The sequence below is a fragment of the Ictidomys tridecemlineatus genome, chromosome 15 (genome assembly GCF_052094955.1).
Source record: "Ictidomys tridecemlineatus isolate mIctTri1 chromosome 15, mIctTri1.hap1, whole genome shotgun sequence".
NCBI lineage: Eukaryota > Metazoa > Chordata > Mammalia > Rodentia > Sciuridae > Ictidomys > Ictidomys tridecemlineatus.
This window is the reverse complement of record NC_135491.1, coordinates 43197850-43212375: the sequence shown is the minus strand read 5'-3', so window position 1 is coordinate 43212375 and position 14526 is coordinate 43197850. Positions and strand designations below refer to the sequence as shown.

At 40.0% G+C, this 14526-nt stretch overlaps 1 protein-coding gene across 1 annotated transcript in view; it reads left to right on the top strand.

The window, feature by feature from the left end:
* Positions 1–14526, top strand: part of Cmtm4 (CKLF like MARVEL transmembrane domain containing 4) — a 59787-nt gene that overhangs the window by 33900 nt on the left and 11361 nt on the right. The window contains exon 2 of the mRNA XM_078032437.1: positions 10943–11119. Coding sequence (XP_077888563.1) covers positions 10943–11119 — 177 coding nt within the window. The remainder of the gene's footprint in view (positions 1–10942; positions 11120–14526) is intronic.

Here is a 14526-nt window from a genome sequence, read left to right as displayed (position 1 = left end):
CTTGAGCCCTTGAACAAACCTGGGCCACACACTGTTGCCATCTGCTTCCTGAATGTGTGAGGATCAGAGATAATATGTGGTCCTAGAGCCAGATGGCATCTTTACATTATCATACTCTCTAGTTACAAGCTATTGTTATTCTAAGGTGCCTGGCAAGGCACAGCTAATTTGGGCCTCTTAGCAGACAATATAACATGACTTCTAACCTGGTTGCTTAGTTTTTTTGGGGGGTGGGGTGGGTGCCAGGGATTGAATTCAGGCACTTGACCACTGAACCACATCCCTAGCCCTATTTTGTATTTTATTTAGAGACAGGGTCTCACTGAGTTGCTTAGCGCCTCGCTAAATTGCTGAAGCTGGCTCCTCCTGCTTCCGCCTTCTGAGCTGCTGGGATTACAGGCACTGGGCCAGTTGTTTAGATTTTAAGAGGATCTGCCATTCAACATGGATGTATGCATAGTAGCGTAAAACCCCTGTTCTAGGGACTCAGAAGGTGTTGGTGGGAGGCCTTCTTAGTCTGTCTGGTTTCAGGATCCCATCTTAATGTGTTCTGTGAGTCCTGAGGTTGGAGCTGGTTTCTGAAGAGAAATCCCTGTCCCCAACACTTCCTGCCATCTCTGCCCGGTATAGTCACGAGGTCTTTCAGCAGAAGCTGAAAGTGTGGAAGTGGAAGACTTGTCTGCTGTCTTTGTGGCTGAATCCAAACCAAAACCGTGTCTCTCTCCTCAAGTATGTTTTCAGTATTGGTGGGAAGAGACATTTTAATTTTGAATGTGCTGGAGCTGATTAGAGTTCTGCCTGGTTCTGAAGATACTGTGGACTCTGCTCTGTGTACATGTGGTCATCACCCAGTTAACAGTGTCCTGTGTCATTGCCACCCTGCTGAGTAAATGAGTTTCTGTGTTTTAGTCTGAAAATTGTGCATGATCTGACAAAGTTGAGTATGGATCAGCGTGTGCTTTTTATATTTCCCAAACCAGTTTTCCTCCAGACACCTCTGTGCCAAGTGTTAATAGGTATGCTGGGTTGGGAATTCTGGGCCCATGTAACATAATCCATGTATCAAATAAAGGTAAACAGGTTTGACTGCACTTTTCAGAACTGTTAAGATGCTGATGTGCTATGAGTACTAGGGATGTAGTTAAGGTGGAAATAGCACAGGGCTTAGCACAAGCAAACGCAGAGCTGCATGGCTGCTCTGGCCCTAGCCATGCACACTTGTGTGAATTTTGAGCTACTTCTCCATAACTGAAAGTGTCAGCCTGTGTCAGTAGTTTCAAAGTAAGCACAACAGAAATATTTTCCTAACATAGAAATCAGAGCGATGCTTTGCAAACCACTCTTCCTGGGACATTAATTTAGAAGGCTAAAATATATCTGTCCTTAGCTCAGAAAAGCTTAGGAACCACTGCTAATAGGAATATAAAACAGAAGTGCTTTGATGAGGGGCTAGGTTTATTCCAATCCTTCATGCCTCCCCCAGCCAAGGATGCAATTGGAAAGCAAGGCCCTGCTTTGTGTATTCTCCTGCCTGCTTGTCCAAAGTCCAGTGCTGTCCAGGAAGGCTTCTCAAGTCTTCTACCGCTATCTCAGTCCTCAGTGACCCTCCTCCTCTTCCACACCACAGCAATGCTTTTTCACCCCTTCCTGGACACCAAGCCCCTGGCACCTCATTAGCTATTTGGTTTTGTGTGTATAGCAGAGCTGATAGGTTGGCTGGGTTAGAGTGAGACCCAAGCACAGCAAGCCTCCAAGTGCCACAGAGCAATCAGGATCACACAAACAGCTGTCCTACCTTGCCTCCAATTTTCCTGGTGCTTGGCCAATCTCTATCAGGATTCTGAGGTATACCCCAGTTGGGAGCCCAGAGGAAGCCATGCTGTAGGAAGAGGAGGGGTGAAGAGCTTGTTCTGTCTCACGTGATTAGATGGTTTCACTCTATGGCCTGACTGTGTGTCATAGGAGGATGTGAACTCAGCACAAGGCTATGCCTGAGCCTTGTTTAAGATTAAACTTGGGGGGCTGGAGTTGTGGCTCAGTGGTAGAATGCTTTCCTTGCACATGTGAGTCATAGGGTTTGATCCTCAGCACCACATTAAAAAAAGAAAAGTAAAGGTATTGTGCCAATCTACAACTAAAAAATGTTTTTAAAAAAGATTAAATTTGGATATACGCACACACACGGCAGGGAAAAATATAGGAATATAAGGTCGGAGGGAAGACACATTTGCAGTTTGTTCACTGCTGCCTCCCTAGAGTAAGAGTAGTACCTGACCCATCGAAGATGATCAGTTAATTTTAGCTAAGTAAAGGGATAATAATCATCTTAATATTACATTGAGACTTTTAAAATTTAAAGACAAATGCCCTAGACATCTAAGGAACTTTTGAGGATGTAGTGTCTTAGAGCCAATAAGGGGACTAACATTCCTAAAATATTATGGGGGGACTGAAAACCCCAGATTTAGTAGATACTCTTATTCCCAAATAGGGGAAGGCCCCATTTCTTTTATCTGTCAGGGAGAGTTAGACTATAACGCAGTAACAACAAACCAAGGCTATTCCATGCATCCTTACTTGGGACTCAGACTGCTGGAGTAACTACCAAATCTTGTTGGTACTGAGGCAGAGTTAAGAGGAAGATCTCAGGAAAATCTCACTGGCAATAAACTATGTTGCCTGAAATTGACACACATCTTATTAGCCAAAATTAATCCCCTGGTTCCATTCTACTTCAGGGGAGGTGAGAAGAGGCATCTCATGTTCTGGATCATCAAATATCTGATAATCAGCACTAAGGACATCTACAGCTATCATGACAGACTGGAATTCATTTTACACAGTAATGGTTAGGTTATTTCTCAATGTTTGTGATGTTTTTATGAAACATGACCCTAGAAACAGTTTCAGTAGAAGCATTGTTTTGTAGAATGCTAGGAAGCTCACCTGCGAATATCACAGTACTCCAGGCTTGTGTTGCTGTAGACATTTCAAATGGGGAGTCATTTTAGCATCTGGGGGTGTTTAAGGCCTCTCAAGTAGTTTAGAATGAAAAAATTTGTACTAAATGCTGCTGGTTTTAGGTACATATATTTTAAAATGCTTCATCAGATCCTTTGATAAATTAGTGAATTTTGATCAATCTTTAAGAGATGCCTTCCAAGACATTAATGGCACTGTTCCTTCCTGGTTGTCTTTGTCAGTGTGTTCAGGAGGAGGAGACTCTTGCTATGCACCTGCTTTATCAGCTTGTAGTTCGTTGGTGGCCAGGAAATAGGTTTGCATGCCATCAAAGAGACTCTGGAATGATGAACTCTTGTGATAAAGAAATGGAATCAACATAGGCTTTCAGGGTGGCCTTCATTTTCCATTGAAGTTTTTAATTTCACTGTAAAATATTCATGAGTAGTTCAAAACAAATAGGGGTTGATTCTTAGAGATCACTGACATTTAACTCAAAATAAACCTGGATATTTCAAAAGTGTTCATAATGGAACACTTACTTTTTTTCTGATTAAAACACACTTTTTATGTGTAGAAATCTTAGAAAATAAAAGAAGCCTACAAAAATAAAACCATCTATCCTATATGGTTGTAGATGGATTCACTATTAATATTTTACTGTAGAATCTTCCTGTGCTATATATATTATGTATACATACATATGTTGGTTATACATGCATTTATATTTCTAATATGTATGCATGTATTATAAATGCATATGCATGAATTTTAAGTGTACATCTTTCTTATATATTCATATACTACAGGAGTGTTTAAAATAAAAAAGAAAATCTCCCTGATTCTCCTTTACCCTAGTCAATTCTAACTCATAGAAGTCTCCACTTTTTTTAGTGTTTATGTTTTTGTGAACACAGATAGCCTCATGGTTTTTGTGCCTCCCAAAAATGGGGTTACTATAGGCCTAATATTCTGCACTCTGGTTCTTTAAGTATCCCTGGACATCTTTCCCCTCTAGCACATATAAGTACCTGTTTCTCTGCTTTGTGCTTCTCATTGTATGTAGATGTGTTATCACTTATTTAACCCTTGCTCTCCGGCTGGACATTTATAATTTTTTTAAAAAATTATTTATTTTTAATTTTTTTATATTTATTTTTTAGTTGGACACAATATCTTTATTTATTTATTTTTATGTGGTACTGAGGATTGAACCCAGGGCCTCACATGTGCTAGGCAAGCTCTACTGCTGAGCCACAACCCCAGTCCCATAAAAAATTTATTTTTTTGATAGCTTTTTTTATTTATTTATATGTGGTGCTGAGAATCAATCCCAATGCCTCATACATGCTAGGCAAGCACTCTACCACTGAGCCTCAACCCCAGCCCTGGACACTTATAATTTTGAGAAGAATCTCAAGATCACTGTCAATGCTGGACCAGTCTGTACCCTCTCCATTGGTGTGGGGGTGTTCTGCTTTGGCACAATATACCACTTTATATTTTTATAAATCTGATAGATGAGAATGATATCCTAATTTGCATTTCTTTTGTTGAGTGTGTGTGTCTATGTATTTATTTGTCATTTGCCTTTCACCCTCTGCCCTTGTCTGGAACATTGCTGGCCGCCATGGCTAGGGAAAGGCACACGGTAAAATTGCTCATGGCACCTAAATGCTACTCTCAGAAGTAACAGATGTTTCACAAATTCATGTTTCATTGTCCAAGCCCAGAAGTAGATCCCAGTGTTGTGAATCTACCGGGTACAATAGTAAATATTTATTTAGAATAAGCAGCACACTAAATTATGAATTCAGAAGGCTTTTTATTTTTGTTTTTGTTTTGGCCTCCATTAAAATGGATCCTTCCTATTGTATTTCAATTTCAGTATGATTAGGTATTTTTTAAAAGTACACAAAATCACTCTGAAATTTAGATTTATTACACAAGAAATTCTAAGATTCTAGTTGCCAGTACCTTGTATTAAGAACATTGTTGTACAATCAGTATTCTTTTCTAAGGGGCTGGGGCACTAGCTCAGTGGTCTAGTACTTGCCTAGCATGTATGAGGCCCTGATTCAATCCCTAGCACTCATCCTTCCCCCTGCAAAAGCTCTTCTACATACATTGATTTATTGGTGAATATGTGTAGGAGTTTGTCACTGAAACACTTGTTTCTTCAGGATGTTTCAGTGAGTTGCAGGCAGTTTTTGTGTGCCATTCTAATTGGAACTGTCAGACTTTGTCAGTTCAAAATTTGTCAGAAATATCAAAATTCAGTACAGTACATTGAGATACACAAAACTGCAGCCTCCCACATGTGTACTTGCTATCTATTCTACACTATAGGTTTGTGACCTACAAGCCCTGGAATGAGTTCAATTTCATGTGATTTCCACCATGAAAGGGAGGAAAAGGTAGAATGCACTCATGGCTGGAGAGAGATGCGGCATTACTGAGTATATCCCCGATAAGGCACAGCTTCTGTGGAGACACTCACAGTTTATTAGTTTAATGAATTTCCCACAGATGAGCTTCTAGCTCCTTATGTTTCCTCCCCTGTTCACAGACTATTCTAGTTGGGCATTGTAGGGTATGTTTATCTCATGAATTTGGGGGCCTGTCCCTTTTTTACATTGTCTGGTCAGTCAGTGCAGTGGATGTTGAAGCATATCTGGAAGCCATTCTTAACCTAGGAGGGCTATAGGAATTTAACCATATGTGGGAATTTTAGCTAACCCCAAATTTAATGTATCCCTCCCTCAACTTACAATTAGCAGGATCCTCAAAATGCCCATTGCTATTTCATCATCACCTGGCCCAAAGAGGAAATTGGAATGGAAGGAGGCAGGGAGTGGTCTTAGCTAACTTCAGTTAAAATAACTTGCTTTTTAGGTTTTACAAAAACAGAACCCTGTGAATACATTTCTGGAGCTGACACAAGGGAGGGGCTTTGAGGCATCAGCTTCGTCTTCTAGAGAAAATCTGCCTCTGGAAAATTTTGCAGCACCAACATGTGCCTGGATAGAGGAGACTCGGATGTGTTGGTGAACAGTCCTGTTCATGTCACAGCCTCCAGAAAGGACTTAGCAGTTTAACTTTGGACTTTATGAGCATTTACAAAGTGTTGTAAGACAGCCCTCCCCTTGTCCTCCTCTCTTCCTTTTTGATGTTGCCAACCTTAATTAGCCACAGTTAGGTAAATTTGACAATCTTATAATGCCAATTTACTTACCAGCTACGAAAATACTCTAGATCAGCTGGTAAGAACTACACAGAAAAGGCTCTCTGATTAGCAATACCTTAGCTTTCCCATATTTATATCTCATTAACGTCTTTATATATATATATTTATACTTGATATTTGTCCACTGCAAAGTTTTTAGAAGATAGGTTACTTTTGATTCCTCTGTTGCTACAAGTTATTGGCTTCCAATCTGACTTGGTCTGAGTCCTTATCAGGCAATAGGTGGGCTTAATTCACCAGTGATTATTAGATTTCACAGTGCTGGAAGATGTTTTGATATTTTGCTGTGCTAAATATCAGGCAAAAAAAAAATATATATATATATATACTGGGCCCACTGTAGTTGTACATACCTGTAATCCCAGCAGTTTAGGAGACTGAGCCAGGAGGATCATGAATTCAAAGCCAGCCTCAGCAAAATTGAGGCACTAAACAACTGAGTGAGACCTTATCTCTAAATAATACAAAATAGGGATGGGAATGTGGCTCAGTGGTCAAGTGCCCCTGAGTTCAATCCCTGGTACCTTCTCCCCTCCAAAAAAGACTGTACTGGTGATAATGGTTGAGTATTGGAAACCACCTAAACACCTATCAACAGGGTATTGATGAAATTATAGATTATATATTTATATATCCTATGTAGTCAAAAAAATAACATGTTTCTTTTTATATGGAAATGCCTGCAGATACTATGTAAAAGAAAAAGGCTAGAAAACAAGATGTATAATACATGTTTTCTGATTTAAAAACTGTATGTATAGGTTATAATTTTATTTCCTTATTTTTAAAATGTATTTATTTATTTTTGCATTACAATTCTTAATACACCATTTATTTCCTTATTTTTTATACAGCATGTTACTGTTTGAGTTCTCGTTTGTATATTTTGATTTTGAACATAATGTCCATTTGAGATATGCAAAGAAGACAGCTATGGGGATGAGGAATTGATAAGAATAGCATAGTAAGGCAATAAAAACTAGAGAGGATGAGGATCAAATCTTGGCTGTGAAATACTGGCATTCCTTCTTGCTATCTATCTCATAGGACCTCTGTTTCCTTGTCTATAAAATGGGACTAATGTTACCTCATAGGTTTGTGTCAGGGGCTGAATGGTAAAGAGTGAGAAATTGTAGGTAACCAGTACTGGTAGTTAATTTTTATTGATATTAGTGATTACAATATTATTGAGGTTCCCTCCCTAATATATTATCCATTACTGTTAACTAATTACCTCAAAACTTAGTGGCTTAAAACCACAGAACTTTATTATCCTTCAGTTTCTTCGGGTCAGGAATCCCAGAGTGGCTTTGCTCTGTTTCTCATGTGGTTGCAGTCTGGCTGTTGTCTGAGATGGTATCACCTAAGGGCGGTCCGCCCACTTGGGACAGGAGGACCTGCTTCTAAGACCCCTTATTCACATAGCTGTTGGCTGTTGGTTCTTTGGCACTTAGATTTTTCCATAAGGCTACCTGAGTATCTTCATGACCATGACAGCTCATTTTCCCCAGAGTAAGTGATCCCAGAGAGACAGAGAGGAAAGAAGAATTCACACTTGAGTTTTCTGGCCTAACCTGTGAAGTTCTTTCTGCAAAAGGGTCAGCCTTCTTCATTGTGTTACAGAGATGATACTACTAAGAAGACTCCTTGATGGGGCCATCTTGGAGGGACTGGCTGCCACACCCAGTTGGTAGCTAGCAAACTCAAATTAAAATTTAGGCTGTGTGGCTATTTCTGTCATGAACATGTTGGAGTTTCACATGCTTAGCATTTAGCCCTCTTTTCTGTCTGTACTCACACTCTAGGTGGTCGTTCCATCCTGTCCCCTAATTCCCAATTGCATCTCCATTCCAATCTTTCCCTAGAACTCAAGGTTCACATATCTAACAATCAGCTCCGCTTGAAGCCTGATAGCTGTTACAGTGTTAGCATGTCCCAAACTGAACTCCTCCCCAAACCTGCTCCCCTGCAGGCTTCCCTATCCCTGTGCAGCAATGCCATTCTTCTCGTTGCTCAAATAGGAACCTTAGAAATGTGCTTGCCTTCCTCTTCCTCTCACATCATATCATGTGTCAGCACAGATCCTGTGGCTCTGCCTTCAACATACACCCAGAATTCAACACTTCTCACCATCTGGGCTGATCACCTTCAGATACCAACCTGATCCATACCACCATCTTCTCTCCAGGGTGTTGCAGAGGCCTTCCAGCTCTTTTCTAGTCTCTGCCCTAGCCTCCTGCCTCTGGTCTGTTGAGCTGGTGGCCCTTTTAAGATCCAAATCAGATTGTGCCTACTCAGAGCACAGTAGGCTATCACATCCAGGTCTGCCCATATCTCTGGGCTCTGTATATCTGATCTTACCTCCTGCAAGCCAGGACCTTACTGCCTTCCTGTAGTTCTTTCTCAGCTGGGCCTTCTAGGGTCCACAGTCCACAGTTTTCACACCCTAGCCCCAGTTACACTTCACTTGCCTTCCCTGCTTTTTCTCCTTTGTTCTTATCATTGTCTAACTTACTTTATTTTTTATTTAATTAAAACACTTAAATTATGAGCTGTTGAGCAGGGATATTTTGTTATGTTCACTATTACAAGGAACAGCCTATTGGATTTGCATTTTCTTGAAGCCATTTTTTTAATATTTAAGAATTTAGGTGTTACCTTTCCACACAAATATGGTTGAAGTTAACATACCAGAAACATTTGTAACTCATCAGTACAGTGTGTTATTTCTTGCCCAAGATTAGTAGATCCGATTACAGGGGTGGAAAAAAAAAAAGGATGTTTAGGAGTTTGCCTTATATGAACTGTTTCTTTTGTGTATTGATTGCAAGTTAAGCATGTAATTCAGATGGAGAATTAAAGGCTGTGGTCCTGTGGAGAATTATAAAGAGAGTCATTAGGAAAAGTACAAAGCGTGTACTTAGAGATCCCTGTCTTGTCTTTCATTTTCTAATGGATGATTAAAAATTGTACATATTAATTGTGTACAATATGATGAGAAATATGTATACATTGTAGAATGGTCCAGCCAAGCTAATGAACATGAGCATCACCTCACTTATTTTTTTTCCAGTGGACTTAAGCTCTACTCTCTCAGTAATTTTCAAAATAAATCCATTGTTATAAAAACTGTAGCCCTTATATTGCACAATAGATCTCTTAAACTATTCCTTGCAAACTGAAATCTTGTATCCTTTGATCAACAAGATCTGCATCTTTAATATGTTAACTTGGACTAGAAAAGGTAAGAAGACCACATAAGATTAGCATGGAAGTGTCCCTGATGGTAATAGCAGAAACAGCTTTCCTTTTATACAGAGACCCTGAAAGGAAGGTGTGGGGCTTTGCAAGTCATTGTGCCCACATTTGCCAACTCTGCAAGTTACTGTGCTTGGTGCCTTAGGAAGGGACAGAGGTGGCCTGCATACCGAATACTCGGTGCAGAGAGATGCATGGGGTAGGAGTAAAATGCTTTCTTGGGACAGGGTAGAATAAAATGACATGTGGCAGGGAGAAATTCAGGGACAGCATGAGGAGGAGGTGGCACTGAGAATGGAGCATTGGTATGTGTGAGTAGGACTTGAGTAGGCAGGGAAGAGCCCCAGAACAGCCTGTGTCTTGGCTGCTTTTCACAGTTAATCTGGGGATCTTGTCAGGAATCAGATTCTGACTCCACGGGACAAGGAAGGGAGGCAGAGTTTCCCCATTGCTCACAAGGCTCCTGGGATGCTGGGAGGCTGGCCCTGGAGGACATGTCTCTGGAGGATGTCAGGGCTGCCTGCATCTGCCTTCCTGCTTTTTCTGCCTTGAGCTGCAGGGTGGGGATTGGCCTGGACATGGTAGTGTGGGCTTGACATGGGGTGGGCTGTGAGACACTGGGGAACAGAGGTGAGGCCAGGAGCCCAAGGCTGAACCGCTGTTCATTGCTCAAGACTACTTGACCTCCCTTGATCTTAGGACCAACAGCTTAACCCTGGGCTACCTCTTCTCCTGAACTCTACTTTTAAAAGTTCACTTGGTAATTTCCATTTTTATCTGTTTGACTTTATGATTTTTACATTAGTGAGACATACTGCTTATAATGTTACTTTGGTCCTTCAGAAAGAAATTATTTCTGTTAATGGCAGATTTTTAAATTTTTAATAAGCTGCCACTCTATCTTCTTGTAATATAGTCCAGTGATAACACTTTCACAAGCATATGGGTTAATTAGGGGGCCTCTTCTTTCAGGGGCTTCTAATTGAGGAAAGAGGAGATGGTACCAATCATTAGTTAGCTTATGTGACCCCAACATGAATCACCAAAGCAGTTGCAGATAGCACAAGATTCCATCCTCTCCATGTCTGGCATAACTGTGGTAGAGACCATAAATTGGAAACAAGCAACTTGAAATTATGATGGCAAAGGGTGAACTAAAATGTCACAGAGGTGTTCTTTTCTACTTCCTCCTTCCTCCCCAGGGCCAGTGACTCACAAGGGGCAGGCATTCCTCCCTGGACTGGTTTTGGTGTAGTGGTAGAGCCTTCGCTGTTTACATTAGGAATTCCAACCTTTCATTCAGGCCCCTCTACCTGTTTCTACCTAAGTAGAAACTGAAGTAATTCATATTTCTGACAGTTATACTGCTGTCCCCAGAGGAAAACTCTGCAGCTGAGCATAAATATGATGGGCATGTATGTTCACAGATGTGTACTAAATATATACATGCATGTATGTTTCCAATTTTCTTCCTAGATTTTGGCCCTGATTGCATTCATCTGTATCGAGACCATCATGGAGTGCTCCCCATGTGAAGGCCTCTACTTTTTTGAGTTTGTAAGCTGTAGTGCATTTGTGGTGACTGGAGTCTTGCTGATTCTGTTCAGTCTCAACCTTCACATGAGGATCCCCCAGATCAACTGGAACCTGACAGTGAGTAGAAGTTACCATTCTTTCTGTGAAAGGATCAAATGCTGCTTGGCTCCAAGGGAAAGTTGGAATCTCTCCATGACATGTTTGGTTCTAGTTTATTTTGATATTTTAACATTCCTTTATAACTCAGCTGTGAAATTTTATATTTCTTTACTGCATTGAGTGAAAAAATAAATAAATTGAATCTTAACTAATGGTAGAAACATAACAAAATTATGTTGGTCCTTTTAAAGATGTCATTTCTATTTTATGATCACCTTAGAAGACTAGTTATACTGGTATTTGCAGAATATGGGAAAGAAATGGAATTAATACATTTGCATATTTTTCAGACTACACACAAAAGCCATTTATAAAAATATTGATTCTGGAAGAATTGAAAATGTCAATATTGTGTAAAGCCTAGGAATATTATTAAACTCAAAGTAACTAGGAGGACTGAAGGTTTGGGTGATTTGATCAGAAAGTCTTGAGTGGATACATGTCCACTCGTCTCCATACTTTGAATTTTCAGCCCTGTTTGGACAGCCCTGTCAGATGGCATGGGAAGCTGAGGGCTGGCTAGTCCCAGGCTATCTCTTCTAAACTGTGTTAGTTGTCCTTATTTGTTCTTGAACAAGAAGGAATTTTAATATAATTTGGTTTTCTTAATATTTCTTTGTAAACAAGGGTGTGCAAGAGCTCAGGGGGAATCAGTAAGGGAGAAACTCAGAAGTACAACCAGCCACCTCACACTTCTGTGCTTGTGAGAGAAGCCTGTGGACTCACAGCTGCTGGGGGTATGAGGAGAGCACTGCAGAGCACCTCTTTCTTTCTTTGGCTGGTGCTCCATGCAGAGTGGGGGGCAACACTGTGGGAGGAAGCCTGAGCTGTCGCTCTGCCTGGCAGGGCTGCTAGCATGGTGTCCCTGGGTGTACAGATAGGAAGATCTTCCTGACAGAATGCTCCCACAAACTGTTTTGGGGAGAAGAATGAAAGGAGAGTTACTGATTCGGAAAAGTAAGTGTCAGTTGAAAACTCTACAAGTTTTGTCTTAGCACTGAAAGCTAAGGAAAATGTGATGGTATTTTAAATTTAACTTTGTTCTAAAACCAAAAGATAACTGGAAGCACTTTGTAAGTTTTTGTGAGAAGTTTAAACATTTCAACTGTTTTTTAGATGAAGTTTGTGTTATATATAAGAAAATGCTTAGGGGGCTGGGGTTGTGATTCAGTGGTAGAGTGCTTGCCTAACATGTATGAGGCACTGGGTTTGATACTCAGCACCACATATAAATAAATGAATAAACTAAAGTTTCATTAACATCTAAAAATATTTTTTAAAAATGCTTGAGGTGTGACCTCAACCAATAGTGTAGTAGACAGATAGCTTAAGTGAGCCTTGCAACCTTCCCAACTAATGCATACTCTGGGGACAAGGTCAAAGTGTTCATCCTGTTTGCTGGTGTCCCAGTTGCCTGTTGTTTCCAAGGTCCTCTCAGTAGGTGCTTTCTGAGGGCAGGCTGGGCTATAGAGCATTCAACACCCTATAGAAAGACCTGTTTGACAAAGAAGTAGCTTCTGGGAAGGTTAAGATCAGAGGTTTTAAGCCAATAGACCTGGTCAGATCAAGTCCAGGGTTGTTCTTAAGGGCTGTGCATGAACCTGGGTAAATCACATGAGCCTTCTATTAGTGAAGTCTCACTATTGGTTAAATGGAGATAATATTTTCCTTGCAGGATTGTTTTAAATATAAAATGAAGAAAATGGGAATAAAGGCATGTAGTAAGCTCTCAAACCAGTAGGGCTGCTGCCAGTATGAGAATATCTTTTCTCAAGTGTTATTGATGAACTATGCCATTCTCCTTTAGATTTTATACCCCTAATTCCATTTTGTCAGTGTATGTGATACCATTAATCTAAAGAGCTCAGTGGAGTAAAGCTGCTTAGCTCATGGCAAAGTCAGGGAGGAGAGAAAGAGAGAGGGGGGGGAGGGAGGGAGGGAGGGAGAAAGAAGGAGCTTCAGGGAAGATGAATACTTACAGGGCACAAACCATGTCCCACCTGCCTATGGTTACCACCTAGTTACTTCTTTCAAATTATTAATTCATCAAATAGATTAATCCACTGGATTAATCACTGTTCTAATCACTGACCTAATCAGAGGTCACTGCTCTCTTAATCTAATCATTTTACTTCCTCATTAATAGAGAGCTTTGGGAGGATATCTCGTATCCAAACTATAACAAGCTACATCATTATTTTTAATGAGTGCATGGTGTTATTATGGAAATTCCATTTTATTTAGTAAAATATCCTATTCTTGAGCATTTTGTTTGCTTTTTTTTTAAATAGTTTTTTTAGTTGTTGATAGACCTTTATTTATTTATATTTATGCAGTGCTGAGAATCGAACCCAGTGTCTCACACATGGGCAAGTGCGCTTCTGCTGAGACACAGCCCCAGCTCCTGCTTTCGGTTTTTTACTTCTTTAAATAATGTCACAAAGGACGTCCTTATACTTAGACCTTTGGTATAATAGCACTTTCTATTAGTACTTAAGGTGAATTTCCAAGTGTGGAATTTATAAGTAGACAATATGAATCTGTTCAAAATCTTGTATGCCTATTAGCAAATAGTTTTCCTGAAAGTTATGTCATGTGAGCCCTGCTGGCTGGTCTGTGTGTCAGTGTCTGACTTTCTGTCTCACATACATACATACATACATATACAGAGTTGTAGTCTTTTCCAGAAAAGTAGCATGCAGTTGCCAAGTTAATTTTTACTTCTTTGCTTACAAGTAAATTTGAACATTTTTCTTCCTTATTGGCCATTTATACTTTAAAAAGTTTTATTCATTTTTAAAGTTCCATTGTATTTTAAAAAATATCTTTATTTTTATTTATTTATTTTTATATGGTGCTGAGGATTAAACCCAGGGCCTCACACGTGCAAGGCAAGCACTCTACCACTGAGTTACAACCCCAGCCCCATTTATACTTTTAAAAAATTGCTTATTTATAGCCAGGCATGGTGGTGCATGCCTGAAATCCTAGTGGCTCGGGAAGCTGAGGCAGGAGGATCGCAAGTTCAAAGACAGCCTCTGCAACAGTAAGGCTCTAAGCAACTCAGTGAGACCCTGTCTCTAAATAAAATACAAAATAGGGCATGGGATGTGGCTCAGTGGTTGAGTGCCTCTGAGTTCAATCCCCAGTATCAAAGGGAAAAAAAATTTGCTTATTCATGGCCTTTCCTTATTTTGTTACATTTTCTTAAGAATATTGGTCATTTTATCAATGTTTATTAAAGGTTTACTATTTACAAGATTTTATTGGATGTCTTATATTTGGTGTAAAGCTTAAAAAGTATTTTTTGTGAAGGGTTTTTTAACATACACATGGGACTTTGTGGTTTTGCTTTATTCATATAA